A 16,248-nucleotide genomic window follows, 5' to 3' on the forward strand; every position below is an offset into this window, starting at 1 on the left:
AAGACTGGACACTAGGGGTTGTAGGGTATTGAGAACCTTACATAGTTTCTAGATTAACATAATTTTCCAGCACCTGCATACAAAACAGTCTCTCAGAGATGGTATTTTCTATTATGTCATAGTCTGTTTTGGGAACTTGTATTAACACAAAAGTTCCTGGCATCACAGGATAGTACTTCTTCAGCTGTAAGGCTGGCTGCCTTCTTCCTGATGTGCACTAGTACCCCCTTAGATAACAGCTACTAGAAACAGCTGCAAATAGCCTTTTGCTGGACTGAGATTTCTTTGCTTTCATGTTGATGGTATCAAATACTCGTACTTCACCATTTCTTTCCTCCCTGTGTTATTGCTTGCTGGGTAATGGCTGCATCAGTGGTGTTACCTTGCAGCCACTTGAGTCTCTGACAAGACGTCCCTGATAAGTGTTGCCAGAATGTCACCTGCTGCTCTGGAGCAGCTCCCCAGTGCTACCAGAACAGCAGCTCACTGCTCCTGGGTCCCAGGCCCTGAAGGCTGGCTTGCCCCATGCCAAGGCTGACCCCTTAGGATGCAGCGTGTTAGGAATCGCCTGTCCGATGGATTCTTATGCCCTCTCCTGTGCCCACAGATGCCGGGGCAAGCCGCCCGCCCGCTCTGCCGCCCGGAGGCCGCTCCGCCGCCGCCAAGCCCTTCTCTCCGCCGAGCGGCCCGCCGCGCTTCCCGGGGTCGCCCTCGGGGCCGCGGACCCCTGCTCCAGAGCCGCAGAGGAGCCGCATGCCGCCGCCAAGGCCCGACGTCGGCTCCAAGCCCGAGCCCGTGCCGCCGCCGGTACCCAGCACGCCCCGGCCCATCGCCTCCAGCCTGCACAACAGAGGCTCGCCGCCGGTGCCGGGAGTGAGCCGGCAGCCCAGTTTAGGGCCTTCGCCCCCGCCGTTCCTGGGCAGCCGGAGCGCGGGATCGGCCGGGCCACTCCGGCAGACAGGCCCCAGCGGGGCATCCCCCTTCTCCGGCCGGCCGCCGCTGCCGCCCACCCCGTGCCGGCCGGCTGAGGACAAGCCGCCGCCTCCGCCGCCGCCAGCCGGGCACAGACCGTCAGCAGCTCGGGAGCCGGCTCTGCCCCCGCTGCCGCCGCAGAACAGCAAGCCGCCTGTGCCCTCTGCCCCGCGGCCCACCGTCGGTGCCCCAGCGCCCCCACCTCCCCCTAGCAGGCCGGGGCCACCCCCTATCCCGCCTGTCCCGGGCGGCAGCGACGAGATGCCGCGGCTGCCCCAGAGGAACATCTCGCTGGGGTCCTCCTCATCGCCCGGCGGCGGGGGGCGGCCGCTCCGGACCCCTGCCCCTTCCGCCCAACGAGAGGCCTCCACCGCCCGTCAGAGACCCCCCGAGCCGATCAGGTACGGAGCCGGGGGCTAAGGGTCCAGAGCTTTGCCAGGGGTTGAACAAGTGGGCCGGGTGGGGTGAAGTGGAAATTCTCGATTGCCCAGTGGCGCCGTTGGCAGTGCTCCCTGGAGCATAACCCAAAATCGGCAGCCACCCTGCCCTGATACAGCCCTGCAGGTGCTTCACCTGCTGTGACCCAGAATCATACAGTTGGGCTCAGCCAAACTTACTGAGGAAACACTCAATCCCCTCATCCAGGTCTTTGAGAAAGATATGAAAGAGAACCGGCCCCAGTGCGAACCTTGGGGAACACCATCTATGACTAGCCACCAAGGGGATTTAACTCCATTTGCTACCACTCTTCAGGGCTGGCAATCCAGCCAACTTCTGCCCCAGCTGAGGCACCCATCCATGCCAGTTTCTTGAGGACAGTGCTGTGGGAGACAGTGTCAAAGTCCCTGCTAAAAGTCCAGGTAAACAGCATCCACAGTCTTTCCCTCATCCACTAGGCAGGTCACCTTGTTGTAGAAGGAGATCAGGTTCGTCAAGCAGGACCTCATGAACCCATGCTGGCTGGCCCTGATCACCCAGTTGATCAGGTGATCTCAAGGTGATCTGCTTCATGACCGTTCCTGGCACTAAGGTCAGACTGACATGTCTGTAGTTCCCCAGGTCCTCCTTTTGGCCTTCTCTCAGATAGGTATCACATCTTTACTAAGGGCAAGTCCTACAATGGAGCGAGTACATTGGTGGATAAGGGAAGGGCAATGGATGTCATCTATCTGGACTTCTACAAGGCCTTATACATGGTCCCCCACAACATCATTCTCTCTAAGCTGGAGAGATATGGGTTTGATGGATGGACTGCTTAGTGGGTAAAGAATTAGCTGGATGGTCACATCCAGAGGGTAATGGTCAACCGTTTGATGTCCAGATGGAGATGGGTGACAAATGGTGTCCCTCAGGGGTCCATGCTGGGACTACTGCTGTTTAATATCTTCATCAGTGATAGAGACAGTGGGATCAAGTGCACTCTCAGCAGCTTTGCAGATGACACCAAGCTGAGAGGTGCAGTTAATATTCCAGAGGGACCTGGACAAGCTGAAGAAGTGGGCCCAGGTGAACCTCATGAGGTTCAACAAGGCCAAGTGCAAGGTTCTGCGCCTGGGTCAGGCTGGAGGATGAGGTAATAGAGAGCAGCTCTGCAGAAAAGGACTTGAGGGTACTGGTGGATGAGAAGCTGGACATGAGCCAACAATGCACACTAGCAGCCCAGAGGGCCAGTCACATGCTGGGCTGTATCAAAAGAAGTGTGGCCAGAAGATCAAAAGAACTGATTTTGCCACTCTGCTCTGCTGGGACCTCATCTAGAGTACTGTGTCCAGCTCTAGGGCCCCCAACACAAGAAGGACATGGATGTGTTGAACAGGATCCAAAGGAGTGCCACAAAAATTACCTGAGAGCTGGAAGACCTCTCTTACAAAGGCAGGCTGAGAGTTGTGATTCTTCATTCTGGAGAATGCTCTGGGAAGACCTTATAGTGACCTTCCAGTATCTGAAGGGGGCTTACAGGAAAGCTGGAGAGGGCCTGTTTATAAAGGCCTGTAGATTGCTTGTAGGACAAGGGGTAATGGTTTTAAACTTGGGAAGGTTAGGTCTTGATTGGACATTAGGAAGAAGTTTGGTGGAAGAGGTGGAGCACTGGAACAGGTTGCCAAGGAAGGTGTTGGAGGCCCCATCCCTGAGGACATTCAAGGCCAGGTTTGATGAGCAACCTGATCTAGCTTGGGATGTTCTCGCGTACTGGAGGGATATTGGACTAAATGACCTCTAAAGGTCACTTCCAACCCAGTACACTCTACAATTCTGTTCTATGATCTACAAGGTGGATCCAGAAGGTACAGCATCAGATGGCTTCAGATGGGGCATCCCTTTTTCACCCTGTGCAATGCACAGAAGGGCTGCAGGAGCAGGATGTGGCATGGGGCAGGGACTTCCCTTCCAGCCATTGCCACACACAGAGGTGGGAAATGGTTCTGGTAGGCACAAGGGATTCTGCAGTTGGAAATAAAGGCCTATGGGTATGATGATGGCTTAAGGACAGTAACTGTGCATCACCAGCCTGTTCACATGGACTTTTACAGATCTTGGCAACTTTCATTATAATTACTGTCATTAAAACAGGTTGCGAACAAGGGGTTTCCCCATTACGTGCTTTGGTGCAAAGATGTCTAGATTCTGATAGGTGACAATATTTGCCCTCCTGAGTCAACCAGCATGAGTTAATGGTGGCATTCTTGTGAATGGAGGTTTGCAGAACCAACCTTCTACGTGTTGGGAGACATGAATGCTTACAGCCAAATTCAAATTATTTTAATAAAAGACCTAGCCAACAGTTGTTAACTATAATGGTAGCTGTTACAGCATGACTAATTATTGCTATTTACCATATGCAAATTTCAAGTGAGACTGAAAATGGAACTGCCTTCTTTGAGTTATTTTGTAATATCCTTTGTCCTTTCTGGCAACTATTGTTCATAACTTTTGAGAACTGCACATTATAACTTAGTTCTCTTAATACCTGCTCCTTCTCCTTTAGGAGATGAGAGAATTTGGGCACAAACAGCCAGGCCCTTTTAAAATGAGAAGGGAGAAGCATTGCACAGAAGGCAACACTGGAAAGCTTGTAGAGTTGATTTTCGTTTCATCCTTTGGAATAAAAATCTGGAATAGTCTCAAATCCACCCAATCCTGAACAATAGAGATGAATGGCATGGAAGCTCCCACAGGCAACAGCCATCTGTGTTGCTTTCCAGCTCCTTGAACCAGCCTGGATTTCTTCTAGCACAGCAACTGCAGCAGCCATGCAGCTACAGAAAATACTGGCCCTGGAACTGTGCTTTGTGGAACTGGTTGCCAACCAAAAGGATGGCACAATGCCAGCACAGCCTGCAGTAAATAAATCAGAGAAACCTTGTCATGTCTGACTGGGAGCATGGATCAAAGTTGCAGAGAGTGTCTGCAGTTTTTCACGTGATTCCAAGAGCTTTTTCCATGGTGGTATCTGCTTCCACTGTTGCTTTCCTGGTTGGCTCTTGTCATAAGCAGATTGTTTTAGTGAACCTGCAATACCTTTCTGCTGGCTTAACAAGCAGAAGGAAGTTGTAGCAATAAATTATAAATGTAAATACTCCTAATCTGCATCAATTCAATATGGATGATGTGGTTTAGAGAGAGAGAATGAAAAACTTTTCTGAAAGTCACTAAATGCTTCTCTTTCTTAGAAACCATTCCCTGAAGGCAAACTTTACTAAACTGTAAAAAGAGAAGGTGGGGGAGAAAAAGGAATTTTAAAAAAAGAAAAAACTCTCACCAAGTTCAGTGTGTTCCACAGAATCACAGAATATTAGGGACTGGAAGGGACCTCAAAAGATCATGCAGTCCAACCCCCCCTGCTAGAGCAGGATCACCCATACCAGATCTCACAGGAAATTCAAGTGGTTCTTGAAGCATTTTCAATACTTGTTGCTGGAGATACAATATCTGCTGCTCTCTTTATCAAAATGCACATCTCTAACTAGATTTTGTCAGGTCAAGGAAGCATTTCATTAAAGTGAACATAATTTTCAGTTGCTCAAATGAGCTCTGACCCAACAGTCAACTCTGTTAGACTGTTGTCTGACAGAGGTAACAAGACTTTTAAACAGGCTTGGCCCTGTGCACCCTCTGCTTCATTTCCAAACTATGAGTAGCTCTCTTCTGGCAGCAGCAGCAGTTTTCTTGCCTTTACTTACCTGCTGCTCTTGGAGTAGCACCCATCCTCTGCCCTCAGGACAACCTGTCATGTCACCATGCCAGTTAACTCACATACAGAGACACTGGCAATACCAGTCTACATGTGAGGTCTGTTTTCAGTTTAGCAGGAGGTGGATGTGCTCCAGCTGTTGAAAAACCTGACATGCAGCATATATGTTCATAAATGAGCGAGCTGATTCCATTCTGCTTAACAGTGCCAATCCTGGGCTGAATTTCTCTGTGCACTCTGCAGATTCTGGCTGTGACATCCAGAGAGGACCACCCCTATAGACAAAGAGCCTCTGAGCCTCTTCTGTTACACATCCTCTTGCAATGGTACATGGAAAAGAAATGGGCTGTGGTTTGGATCTATCTGTAACCTCATTGTGACCAACGTAATTTAGAGTGGCTTCAAGGACCAGCACCTATCCTGAGGCTCTCTTCCAGCCTGAATGTTTTTGTGGTTATGTGATTCTGTAGCTGAGGGAAAGGTGGGCACTGAGACATATTTCTGCAGCTCTGCTCATTAAATCAGCACCAACTTCCTAGAGAGCCCTGGAGAGCAAAGAAGTCTGTGTTGAGGGCTATTTCCCTTCAGGGTCAAGGGTCTTCAGCCAGTGCACTCTCTCCCATTTATGCAGACAACAGTTTATCACCAGCAGAATAATCCCTGATGCAAATGACATTTGTGTGTTTCCCTTTTGTCTTGCTCCAGGCCCCCTCCCACCACCTCCTCCCATAAGCAGGAATGGAAGCACTCCAAGAGCTTTGCCTGCTGCTCCCCAGCTGCCATCCCGGGCAGGCCTGGACAACCAGAGAGGTGGACCACGACCGCCACTTCCTCCTGACCGGCCAGGCTCTGCAGCAGCAGGACCACCACCACCACCCCCTTCATCAGCTGTCAGAAATGGTTTCCAGGATCTAGGTGATGGTAAGTCATCCTCCCAGTTGTTTGCCTTTGACAGAGACTATATTATAGCTTTTGGCCTTAATAAGTCACAAAAGGTTTTGTTTCTAGTGCAGACCATTGGTTTCTGACCAAGAGAAGTGTCATTTGGGCCTTGATTAACCCTGCTAAGTAAGAATGGACTAAATATGCCATGCATAGAGCACAACTGCAAAGACATCAGTACAGTCTCCACAACAACCCTTTGGATAACAGTCTGGAAAACCCAAATTTGCTGTGCTTTACTTTGCTACAATACAGAAATAAGGTTTAAAGGGATTGTTCTGACTCTAGTATGAATTCAGACCATAGCTACATTAAGATAAGGCTCTTTGAAGTCAGAATGATGACTGTCAGAACACTGCTGAGAAGCTCAAGTATTTCTCTTTTTGCTAGTATTTATTGAAAAGACAACCACCAGGATTGCCATTTTAAAGATTTATTGTGCTTTTCTTCTTAATTATTTTGTATTTGCAGAGGGTAGATAAACCTTTCAGCTAATTATGGAAGGCCAAACCTGGTATTTCTGGCATTTGTAAGGTTAGAAAAAGTAAGCAGAGAATAAAATTGTAACTCATGCTTTTGAAGGATCTTCACACATAAGACAATGCAGGTGGGTCACAAGCACATTTTTTCCTACCCTAGTCATTTGCAGGGTTGAGAAAACACACTGGTTTCTGATTGCAGCCACTGGGAGTACACAGAGGAAAACTGGATCACAGCAAACAGCCACATTTACAAGTGCCAGGCAAAACTTACTCAGACATTCATTACGTTATGCAATAAAATATAACAATACTGCAAGGGAGTTACGGTTGCAAAGTCCTGAAGCAACCAAGTGAAGAAATGACAGTTTAAAACAGCCCACACTTTGTTCCTTGGGCCTCTAAATTCAAATGCAGAACAGAGCTCCATAAACTTTTCCTATTATTTCAATGAAAAAAATTATCAGCTTGCTTTATTCATTAGAATCCTATAAACTCAGTAGGGTCTCAGTAGTCTCAAGAGGTACATTTTCAACTGATAATTTTCCATTTTGATACCAGTCACATACAGGTTCCTCTGTCACCACAGATTTTGCCATAATGGCCTCAAGTTTTCTTTTTCCATTGTAAAAATCCAGAAAGAAAAAACACCACTTATGTCAATGTGCTTTCAATGATGCTCTTGAGTTCTGTATATCAACTAAATGTGAGTATCAGAAAATTCTACACTCAGGAGAAAAATACTGTTCTGGAATAGGAAATGCTACGTATTTCAGCTAACACATATTTCTTTGTGTGTGTGTGTTAAAACAAATGGATCTCTTACATAAAAGGGAACACTGCGCTTATTTCAGTGGAATTATGGCCATTTTCCTGCTCTGTGTTTTTGTGTTAGATTGGCTAAATGAGTGGTTCAAGTTAACAAGAATTTTCATTCTCAAACTAACTTAAAGCATCTTCTTCGCTGACTTCCCAATAGGATGCCGGTTTGGTACTGAGCTGTGTAAACATTTTGTAATATAAAACCTGTATTAAATGTGATATTAATATAGTTTCCTGAAGCTGTGTCACAATAGTAAGGTATAAATCACATGGAATCTTTTTCAGATGAATGGGAAAGCAGATTTTCTTTTCATCCTGTCTCTGACTTGCCACCTCCAGAGCCATATGTACCCATGAACAGAAGTTATCCCAGTAAACTAGCGAGAAGTGAAAGTAGAGGTAAGTTTGTTCCACCTCTGCTGTTGCAATTTCAGCAGATCATCCTGAAATCAATGTATATGGGGAGGAGACTGGATGCTGAGGTTTCAGAATTTCTCAGACTAACAGCCTGGTCACCCCCACCACACAGGAAATGCCAAATGCAGGTTCACAGGCACAGTCCCTCTTAAACTTGTATTTGAGCTGGAAATTGTTTGGGTTTTAAATTGAAACATATTGTAAGAGACCACCTCTGCTATCATAGTCAGCCCTTCTGCTACAAGCAGCCAGAACCACAAAATTCCCTAGGGCTTCCACCTCATTTCCCATCTAAATTCAAGCACAACTCATTTATTCTTGTGCAAACATCATCCTTGAGTTTAGTTATCCTCCTTCCTTAATGAGTTAAACCCCTAATATTTTTTAAAACAACAGTCATATCCTTTTCTCAGCTTTTATTTTGCTGGGCTGATTAAATTGGGATCCTTGTTTCCAAGCTCTATGCTCTGATCATCAGGGTTGTTTCTGTATACATTTCAGTTTGGTTTTGTTGTTTCTAATCAGTGTTACATGCTGTTTCAGTTCAGGTCTCAACCTTGTCTTCTACAGCAGCATAAATGTTTCCTGTCGTCATTAGTGATACTACCTGATACTCCCAAGCATCAATGTACTTCTTTCATAACCAGTGACATTGGTGGCTCATAGTTATCCTGTAATCATCTGCACACTCAGATGTTTCTCTGTCTCTCCTGTTCCCAAATGAGGTTTTGGTTTGGAGCAGAAATTCCTGTTAGTCTCTGATCCTTCACTTTGCCCTGTTAGCTTTCATCCCATTGGTATTGCACCACAAAGAAAGGCAAAGGTTTATATGTCCATTCACAAATTTACAGTGAAAATCTTCATATAAGGAAATACGTGAAGAGCTTTGAAATGTTCCTGTACTTAGAGCTTGCCACGATCATTGGAATTTGCATGTGTGCCAGGTAGCACTGAGAAGGTTTGTGTTTGCATGAAATAGTAAGGCTAACAAGAGCTATCAGTCTAGTTTTGAGAAGGGTACAAAGGATTAAATTGCATATGCTTTTCAGATATTTGGGGATAGCATTATTTCAAAAATTTCTTGTGCACCGTTTGAAGTTTTGATGATGTTTAATAAACTAACTGGAAACTACAAAGATTTCTTAGTGAAACGGCTAGGCAAAAAAAATAAACCAGGTCTTCACCAGTTAATGAATTAATGAATCAGATGTAAGCTCCCACTTTAAAAGAAACCAGGAGGAGTAACACAAATAACTTCCTTTCTCTTTTAGGTGGCTCTGGCCGAAAAGAAAGAGGTGCCCCCCCACTTCCACCTATACCAAGGTGAAATGGATTCTGGCCCATCTTTGGGCAACATTTGTTTTCAAGTTTCCTTCAAGTGAGCTCTCCTGCCCTACATCATTGGAAAGTTGTCCGCTTTGCTTTATTTCTACTTCTGACTTGTCAGCCGGAACAAACTTCAGTCTCTCTTACAGAGTGCAGCTTATGAACTACAGTTGCTCAAAGCTATAAATTTTATTTGCTTATACTGCAGGCTGTCATGAAAGGCATTTTGTGAACCATACACAACATATGTGTGTCATGCTTAGTATGTCCAGCCATATCTCCTTGAAAGCTTTATGGGAGGGCTGGCTTTGAATTTAATGAGAGCTGGAACAAATCTGTTTCATTCACTTTAAGTACACTGGCTGTGTTATTTGAATGAAAAAGTAAAATCTATTTTCTGTTTAAAAAACAATTGCTGGAGAAAAACATGTAGCCAAGAGTTCTCTGGATCCTTCTTTGCAAGCCTAACTCATCCCATCTGCTTCTGCAAGCCATAGACCTACTCCATGGTGACTGAGAGTTCATCCTAAAGCTTTTCACTTCAGCTTAGTCCAGCAAATCTTATTTCAAACAATATGCAGCACATTTTGCCCCCAGGATGAAGTGTGGCTGGCCTTGTTTTTAATCTGTGAAGAATCTTGCAAAGAAAAGCACAAGTGAAGAATGCATAAGCATAAAAATACCCTTTTTTAATTTTAATCCCTCTTTCCTTGTTTTTTAATAGTGTTATGCTTTTAGTCACCTAATTCTTTCCTACTCTGATGTGAACCAACCCACAGTCAGCTGTGTCCTGTGTTATTTTAATGCCCTCTACCTGTGACTACATGCAAAGAGTCCTCAGAAAGTAGTCTTGGTGCAAACGCAGCAATTATAGTTGCAGGCTCCTACAAAACATCACTAACACCAGTGCTTCACAGACTGCTTTCCAGTTGTTTCTTTGGTACAATGAAATGATGGGTTTTGGCTTAAAAAACTTCCTGGGGCTCAGGTCGCAAGTCTCATGTTTTATTTGACTTGTGTTACAGTAGAGCAGCTGAGGTCAAAAATGTGCGTAAGTGAAAGCTCTTTGATGTAGTGAAGGAGGTCAGGGGTTTGTGCCTTCAAGTGGGAGCATTAGCTCCAAAATTTGCTCTCTGCACTGGTTCAAGAGAGATGGGAAGATTTGGCTGTCTTGAGTTTGCCGTGAAGCCCCTGTCCTTTCAAACTGTGCTGAGAGGGGTCTCCATGGAGAACTGCAAGGCCTACATTCATAGAAGAAGGAGGAAAGTATTCTAACATTGTGCCAATTGGTTGATATGTTTAATGGCTTTTGAATTTTGTATATGAGTGAATTTTACAAATGGATCTAAATGCATAGAAAATGCCTTTGGGAATTAGAGGAAGGGTCTAAATCTGCATTTGAAATACTGCTGAATGTTGCTCTTTGTTAATTAGACTTCTGATGGTTAGCTCTGAAAAATTGCTTCTCTGTCTCCTCAGTAGCTTTGGTAGTGTTCTTGGGATCCTTACCAAGCTTGTGTCAGCAGCCATGCTTCACAGGGTGCTGTTGCTCAAAAAAAAAAACAACCCAAAAACCTAGTTATGTAGGTTAGGAAATTTTTTCTCTAGCATGGAAAATATGATCCTGAGTACACTCTAGCTAGAATGAGGTCAGCCCTTGAAAAATCTAAGGAATTTAGCCAGAAAGGATCTGGATCCCACTGGACTGTGAGCATAGGGCTTTTTGCTCTGTCAGTGGGCAGAGAGGGGCAGATTATCTTTCTGCCCAGCAGCCTGAGCAGTCACAGTGAAGGGGATGAGACAGAGTTGGATTTGGTCAGATGAGATTTAATAAGGCCTTTTCAGTGTTTGTTTACAAAATACTGTTAGCTGTGACAGCATTTGATTATGTACCTGTTTTTTACATTTTTTTGTATCTAATGATCTATTTTAAGTTACTATTTATGGTCTTGAACCTGCAGTTAAATGCGCAGGCGCAGAGATGTATCTACATCTGATTGCAGGATCGGGGCTGTAAGAGTTTCTTAAACAGATGTTCGAGGGACCTCCATGTGACAGGTGCACCTTGGAATCAAACCTTGCGCAATACTGAATTTGTATATGTATTTCATGGATGTCACTTAAAGTGCCTATCCCTTTGGGATATTACTGTGTGAATAGAAGTCCAAATAAGATTTTTAGGATAATAGCTTAAAGGATAAATTATTCTATCCATGTTTTGAAACTGAAGCATTTATAACTTTCTAAGCAACAACATTTTGAATTTAAGAATGCAATATTTTCAGTACCTTGACCTGCCAAATCCTTATTAGTTTCCAAACAGCTATGCATCCAAAAACCTCAAACCTCCAGAAACTAGTACCTGCATTTTAAATTACCTGCTTCCAGCATGACGGTTTTACTTTGAGTAAGTTAATGAAAATGCTGCACATTGTTCTGCTAGCTCCCTGCATCATTCAAAATATCCGATATCTGATCTTTAGAGCAAGGTTTTCTGACCAGAAATTGTAGACCACTACCAAAGACTTCTCAAATCAGCTTCAGTCTCACTTTAAAATGTGTTGTTTAAAAGGCCCTCAGTCAAAAAGCCAAGAAATCTGAGCTGTTTTGTGTTTAGCACTTCTGGGTATTATGGGAACCTCATCAGAATGGATGCTTGGCATATATGTAAAATAGTTTAACAATGCAGAAAGAAGTATTTTTTTCATCTAACAACAACTTTGTATTTTGCTATAAAAATCCCTAGATATATTCCAGCACAATGCAGCATTTTATCACTCAATATATTGCTTCATGTATCATTACCTATTTGCAATATCATAGTATCATAGAACGGTTTGGGTTGGAAGGGACCTTAGTATTAAAGTATTTATTTCACTATAAAATGTTAAAAAAGAACACAAACCACACTGAATAATTGGTGCCTTACAACTTTTTTAGTAAACTTTCCCGTGTCTCACTAGAAAAACGAATAGGCTTTGCTTTTCCAAGTCCTAATGTAAATAAATAGTGCTGACAGTAGCATTGTAAAGTGCTTGAGCCAAGTCCCGCTGTTGTAATGTGCTTGGCCTGCTAGTTTCAGACTGAGCTCAGTGTATGGAGGGACTTGGGTCAGTCTTTCGGTGTGGTGTAAGTGGGCACTAGTTACCCTCACAATCAGTTGTTGATATTGCTCTGGAAGTTTTAACGCTTTCCAAAAACCAGTGTCTCATGCTGCTGTCCATACAGCCCAGCTGACCTCAGCATATTTACATAGATTTTTAGAGGGCTAAATCTGATTCACTGCTTGCTTATTAAGATTTACACAGTTTGTCTCAATGGCATTGTATTACAAACCTTCACACCCCAAGCTATCTTTATATGTCATCACTAAGACTCGTGTTGTGTGACAACAGCCATGGTTGTTCACTTTTGTTTAATTTGTCAGTAAATAAATAACTTTTGTACCATGTGACAATAATTTCTGTTCAATATTTTTGGAAGCACATTATGTCTGTTATGGCTTTCAACACCAGCCATTGAAAGAAGAGGTCACAGTAATTTTTATTCAGAATTGGTAAAGGAACTCAGTTTGTGATTCAGGAAGTAAGTATTTCTGTAAATGAACCACTTCTCAAATAAGGTTGTGAATTCGTGTTTAGAAGGCAGCATTTCCCTCACTAAAAGAATAATAAGAATTGATTTTTTTTTTTTTCCCTGCAAGACAAAACTATTAAAGTTCCCTAAACTGTCGCTTCAAAAATGTGCAGTAGTTTCTCCATGCAGCAGTGTTTACTTGTAGAAGTAGGTCCCTGTTGGAGCAGAGGATGAGGGAACTGATGTGTTTCACATATATTGTAACACAATTTGCTGTGCAAAAGGTATGGGAGGAAAGAATGGAGTTCAATGATGAAGAGATCTAGGGGAGGGCCCCTTAGCCACAGAACACTGGAAAGGAGAAGATTGCAGAAGGAAATTTAAAAAAATAATTTGCTTTAATTTCTGTCAGTACTAGAGTACAAGTTACAATATTAAATATGCACGTATGAAATGCCCCATCACAATCATGAACACTGTTGTGCCACAGTCAGGCATGAGCAACCTGTTAGCAGCGGTACATTGACTCTGTGTTGTACGAATTTCAACCTTTTAAATGGTATGCACCAGAAATAAGGTGAATCTTTTACCTAAGTGTTCATGGAATGTTGATGCTGTGGTTCTTCTGTACACTGGGAGAAAACTGGGATCATGTAGCCCAAGGTGGAAGTGTTTGACAATTTAGTTTAAATATAAACCTGGAGCATTGGCATAAAGGAAGTCTTGGAGTTACTCAGCAAAAGCAGGGCACGTGTATATGTTCTCAGTGAGTGAGTGTGGCAGGTAGGTAGGCAGACTGGAAAAAAAGAGGAAACTGCATGTTTTAAAATAGGGAGTTAACCCTATTGCATTTTGAAAGACAGTTTGTCTGTGATAAAAGGAAGAACTCTAAATTTGGACTTCTGAAGCCACACAAGACTGTGAGATAAATAAAACTTAAAGACTGAGCAGAAAAATAACTATTTTTTTTTTTTTTTTGTATCAGGTGCTTAAAGTTTGAGCTTTTTATGAAATAGTAATCTAGTTATGTGAATTATTTTTTTTCTTAACATTTATTTTGTATGTGAATTTGTTCTCCTTATTTTTCTGTTCTATGCCAAATAAATGTTACTTTTATGTAATCGGTGGTGCAGACTGTTACATTGAGGAAAAAACACAGTTGTATCCTTGGCAGAAAGCAGACGATGTTTTATCAGGATTTTAACAGTGAGCCTGGCAGCAGCTGAGGCTGGTTGGTCTCCCCTCTTGCCTCCCATTGCACAGTAGCACAGCCCTAATGCTCAGAGGACTTTGGGCCTCTGTACAGTGAAGATTAGACACCTGTAGATAAGAAGAAATACTGAGTTTAGTTTAGGATAAGGAATGATTTATGGGCATTGGCTTCTAGCAAGGCAAGCTAGGCACATGCCATGGGGAGATGACATGGAAAGTCACTCTAGTTTAGCACAGATTTTTGTTGCTCTTATCTTCACTCACTAGGTAGAAGGCTGTCAGAGTATCAGAGAAATGAAATCCTCCTTTTGGCTTTGGAGACCTGTTCTTGATCTTGGATGTTAATCTTTTCAGATATTTCGGACCAAGTTCATCACAAAAAGGCCCTTCAATGAAAGTCCCGGGGGGGGCCTCAAATTCTGGCTGCACTTCCAGCTCCTGAGAAATTAGAAATATTAAGAACCTGAGCTAAAAAGTTCTATATCTATCCTGTAAAGACCTAAGCAACAGATAGTTGATCATTTAACATCTATGAGATCTGCTTGCTTCCTTTTTACAGACTGACTGGTACAAAGATCTAGACTTTCCTAATAGGCCACCAACACCCATGGCTCAGATGTAACCTAGAAGCTCACCAGTTGTGCTTGTGCAATATAAATAGAACCATGACATAGGGCAGAGACTAGTTTATGAGCTGTAAAGGAGCTAGCTCAGCAGGCTGAGCACTTTGTTTGCAGATCTTAGTGACAGTAGCCTTGAACAATAGAGGTGTGAATCTAATGATCAGCTAGTAGGACTATCTCAGGTTGTACCAAAGGAAACATGGTTCTTTCTGGCTTTCACGAAATGTAATTGCTTTCTTGACTTTGGGAAGAAGGAACTAAACTGAGTATGCTGTGACCTAGTTATGACCGCAACATATTCTCTCTTCCATTTAACTCATAAAATGCTGTTGCTTTAAAATAAACCCACACACTACACCGTAAAACAGTTCTGACCGCTCCCTGCGGTTGCAGGGAGGCTCATGTGTTGCACGCAGTGCACACAAAAATATCCAACCCCTTTGATCATGATTCAACAATTTCCAATGACCTTCCTGCTTTGTCTGCACAGGCTGCTTCCTTCTGCCTTCTCACCTAGTTTGACTCCATTTTGTGTTGAAGATAGTAAATTAGTCTTAGCTAATTACCAATTTGAGGGCTAAATACTGGCCCATGCATCTCTATGCAGCAACTTCAATTTATTTAGACAATTTAGATTAACTGTTTACATTTATTTAGATATTTATATATTTAGATTAACTAACAAAATGGATCAAGAGCCTTCAGGATTTGTTTTTCTCTGGCTAACAGCAAGCACAATGAGCAATTCTTACCAGCTGTTTCTGCTATCTTACGGATCTCTGAAAATTACCCAAACATGTAACTTGGCATAATCTTGATTCTAAGCTTCATTTTCTATTACACTCTTAGAAGTTCTATACATTTCATTTTATACATAATGAAACTGTGTGGTCTATACTTTTAAAAGAGCTCATCCTTTTCACTTGTTGAATGGGAATCTCTGTAATTCTCCTAAAAAAAGTTCATAGTCCTCCAAGCATGCCAAATTTATAATCTAATAAATTCTTTCTCATAAGCAAAAATGTTTCTCCCCATACACATTAACTTCTATCTACAATTAGATATGTGCCTGGGCTTCACTCTCCCTTTCAATTATATCACCATAAAAGTTTAGCAGTGCACATGAGGGCTTTTTTTGTACCCTGTGGGTTGTTGTGTCTTTGGGGCTATCTGTGCTTCTTGGTCTATGTGTGTTTACACAAATACAGACTGCTAATCAAAAACTTCGGTGAAGTATAAAAGTACACAGGATGGCACTTGGTCTCCACACTGTAGATATTGCAGCAGTGCCGGGAATAAAAAGGAATACAAATAATGTCTGCTTCTAGTGTGAGCTAGCAAAACTTCAGAACACACTATATCCACCGACATAAAGCTGACACAATGACAACTCTAAGCAGAATAAGTGTTTCACATAGCAGGGTGATGTACTTGACTTCCTCAATAATAAATTGTCTTTTCTGTAACTCCTGAAAGCATTCCTCTAAAAATTAATTAATGCCGCTCTAGGTCTCAGATGTTCATCTGATGACTGCCTTCCCTTGCCTTTCTTGTGCCTAGGAAATCTCCCATAATAATTTTTGTTAGTCCAGTCATTTGCATCCTAGCAATATGAGTGCACTCTTCTTGTGCAGCAGACCTTCTGTCACGTCCCAAAATGAGGCAAAACTGCTTTTTATCTACCTTA

At 43.1% G+C, this 16,248-nt stretch overlaps 1 protein-coding gene across 1 annotated transcript in view; it reads left to right on the forward strand.

The window, feature by feature from the left end:
- WIPF1 (WAS/WASL interacting protein family member 1) overlaps window positions 1-10,716 on the forward strand; it is a 55,565-nt gene extending 44,849 nt beyond the window's left edge. The window contains 5 exon segments of the mRNA XM_068138546.1: window positions 608-1,281; window positions 1,283-1,373; window positions 5,870-6,085; window positions 7,693-7,806; window positions 9,096-10,716. Of these exon segments, the coding sequence (XP_067994647.1) occupies window positions 608-1,281; window positions 1,283-1,373; window positions 5,870-6,085; window positions 7,693-7,806; window positions 9,096-9,151 (1,151 nt within the window). The 3' untranslated portion in view covers window positions 9,152-10,716.
- The last annotated feature ends 5,532 nt before the right edge of the window (window positions 10,717-16,248 follow it).

Source organism: Melanerpes formicivorus, unplaced genomic scaffold (assembly GCF_026170545.1).
Source record: "Melanerpes formicivorus ecotype bairdi unplaced genomic scaffold, bMelFor1.0.p_v2 SCAF_5, whole genome shotgun sequence".
Lineage (NCBI taxonomy): Eukaryota > Metazoa > Chordata > Aves > Piciformes > Picidae > Melanerpes > Melanerpes formicivorus.